The sequence below is a fragment of the Cyprinodon variegatus genome, unplaced genomic scaffold (assembly GCF_000732505.1).
Source record: "Cyprinodon variegatus isolate N-32 unplaced genomic scaffold, C_variegatus-1.0 Scaffold1649, whole genome shotgun sequence".
Taxonomy (NCBI): domain Eukaryota; kingdom Metazoa; phylum Chordata; class Actinopteri; order Cyprinodontiformes; family Cyprinodontidae; genus Cyprinodon; species Cyprinodon variegatus.
Window position 1 is genome coordinate 56,587 of NW_015152102.1, and position 1,752 is coordinate 58,338.

Here is a 1,752-nt window from a genome sequence, read left to right on the forward strand (position 1 = left end):
GATCCAGTCTATGTAGACCGCGTCCTTGGAGGATCCAGTCTATGTAGACGGCGTCCTTGGAGGATCCAGTCTATGTAGACGGCGTCCTTGGAGGATCCAGTCTATGTAGACCGCGTCCTTGGAGGATCCAGTCCATGAATTCAAACAGAGCCTTGCTCTGTTCAGTCAGGTCACCTGATCAGCCGCTTCTCAAAGGCCTGAAACCAAACAGAAGCTCACAGCGAATCTAGATTTTCTACCTCCCTGTTCTTCCTTTTCTTTATAGTGAGATCACCTGACTGATTCAAACCAATGGCTGACTTTATGTTGCCATGACGACTAACGCTGGTTCACACCGTCCACGGCTAGAGCGGTGGGTTTACATGTTAACCCTCAGCTAACAGAGAGCGGAGCTTTAGTGACTCCCCCCTCCCTCCACTTCCACAGATAGAATTATGACAGCTAGATAGTAATCAGCAGGAGGAGCTATGGTTCTGCTTCAGCCATACCTTATCTGAATCTTTGCTCTCGTTCTCCCATCCAGGTTCCGCGGCGCCCCCCCCAGGAAGCATGGGTGGCGGGGTCTGAGCACATCCCCCTCCTAGAGACGGGTGCAGGTGAGGTGGAGGGGTCTTGGTGCAGCCCACCAATGGCAGAGAGCTGTGGAGGATGAACTGGGCGGGGCTGAGACCGGGAGGAGGAGGGGCAGAGGGAGGAGGGGGGATCAGGGTGGATGAGGAAGAGGAGGAGGAGGAGGAGGGAGCGTGATGCTGGTTCTGGTTGGCCTGGGACAGGATCTGGACACCAGAAACATAGAGAGGAGGGTTACTGCAGAACCACGGCCTGGTTCTGATGATGTCACGGCCAACAGAACCATCTGGTCTGATTGGTCTGGATCTATGTACTCTCCAGGTTTTAGATGTTCTCCTGGTTCTCTGTGTTCTAGTTCTCTGTGCCCTAGTTTACTGAGTTCCAGTTCCCTGCGTCCTAGTTCCATGTGTCCTAGTTCCCTGTGTCCTAGTTCACTGAGTTCTAGTTCCCTGTGTCCCGATTTCCTGTGTTCTACTTCTGTGTCCTAGTTCCCTGAGTTCTAGTTCCCTGAGTTCTAGTTCCCTGTGTCCTAGTGTCCTGAGTTCTAGTTCCCTGTGTCCCAGTTCCCTGAGTTCTAGTTCACTGAGTTCTAGTGTCGTGTCCCAGTTCCCTGTGTTCTACTTCTGTGTCCTAGTTTCCTGGGTTCTAGCTCCCTGTGTCCTAGTTCCCTCAGTTCTAGTTCCCTGTGTCCTAGTTGCCCGAGTTCTAGTTCCCTGTGTCCTAGTTCTGTGTTCTAGTTTCCCTGTGTCCTAGTTTCCCTGAGTTCTAGTTCCCTCAGTTCTAGTTCCCTGTGTCCTAGTTCCCCGAGTTCTAGTTCCCTGTGTCCTAGTTCACTGTGTCCCAGTTCCCTGAGTTCTTGTTCCCTGTATCCTAGTTTCCCTGTGTCCTAGTTTCCCTGAGTTCTAGTTCCCTCAGTTCTAGTTCCCCTGTGTCCTAGTTCCCCTGTGTCCTAGTTCCCCTGTGTCCCAGTTCCCCTGTGTCCCAGTTCCCCTGTGTCCCAGTTCCCCTGTGTCCCAGTTCCCTGTGTCCCAGTTCCCTGTATCCTAGTTTCCCTGTGTCCTAGTTCCCCTGTGTCCTAGTTCCCCTGTGTCCCAGTTCCCCTGTGTCCTAGTTCCCTGTGTCCTAGTTCCCCTGTGTCCCAGTTCCCCTGTGTCCCAGTTCCCCTGTGTCCCAGTTCCCTGT

At 53.1% G+C, this 1,752-nt stretch overlaps 1 protein-coding gene across 1 annotated transcript in view; it reads right to left on the reverse strand.

Annotated features, from left to right (window-relative positions):
* Positions 1-1,752, reverse strand: part of scaf1 (SR-related CTD-associated factor 1) — a 14,002-nt gene that overhangs the window by 5,547 nt on the left and 6,703 nt on the right. The window contains exon 4 of the mRNA XM_015404154.1: positions 489-776. Within this exon, the coding sequence (XP_015259640.1) occupies positions 489-776 (288 nt within the window). The remainder of the gene's footprint in view (positions 1-488; positions 777-1,752) is intronic.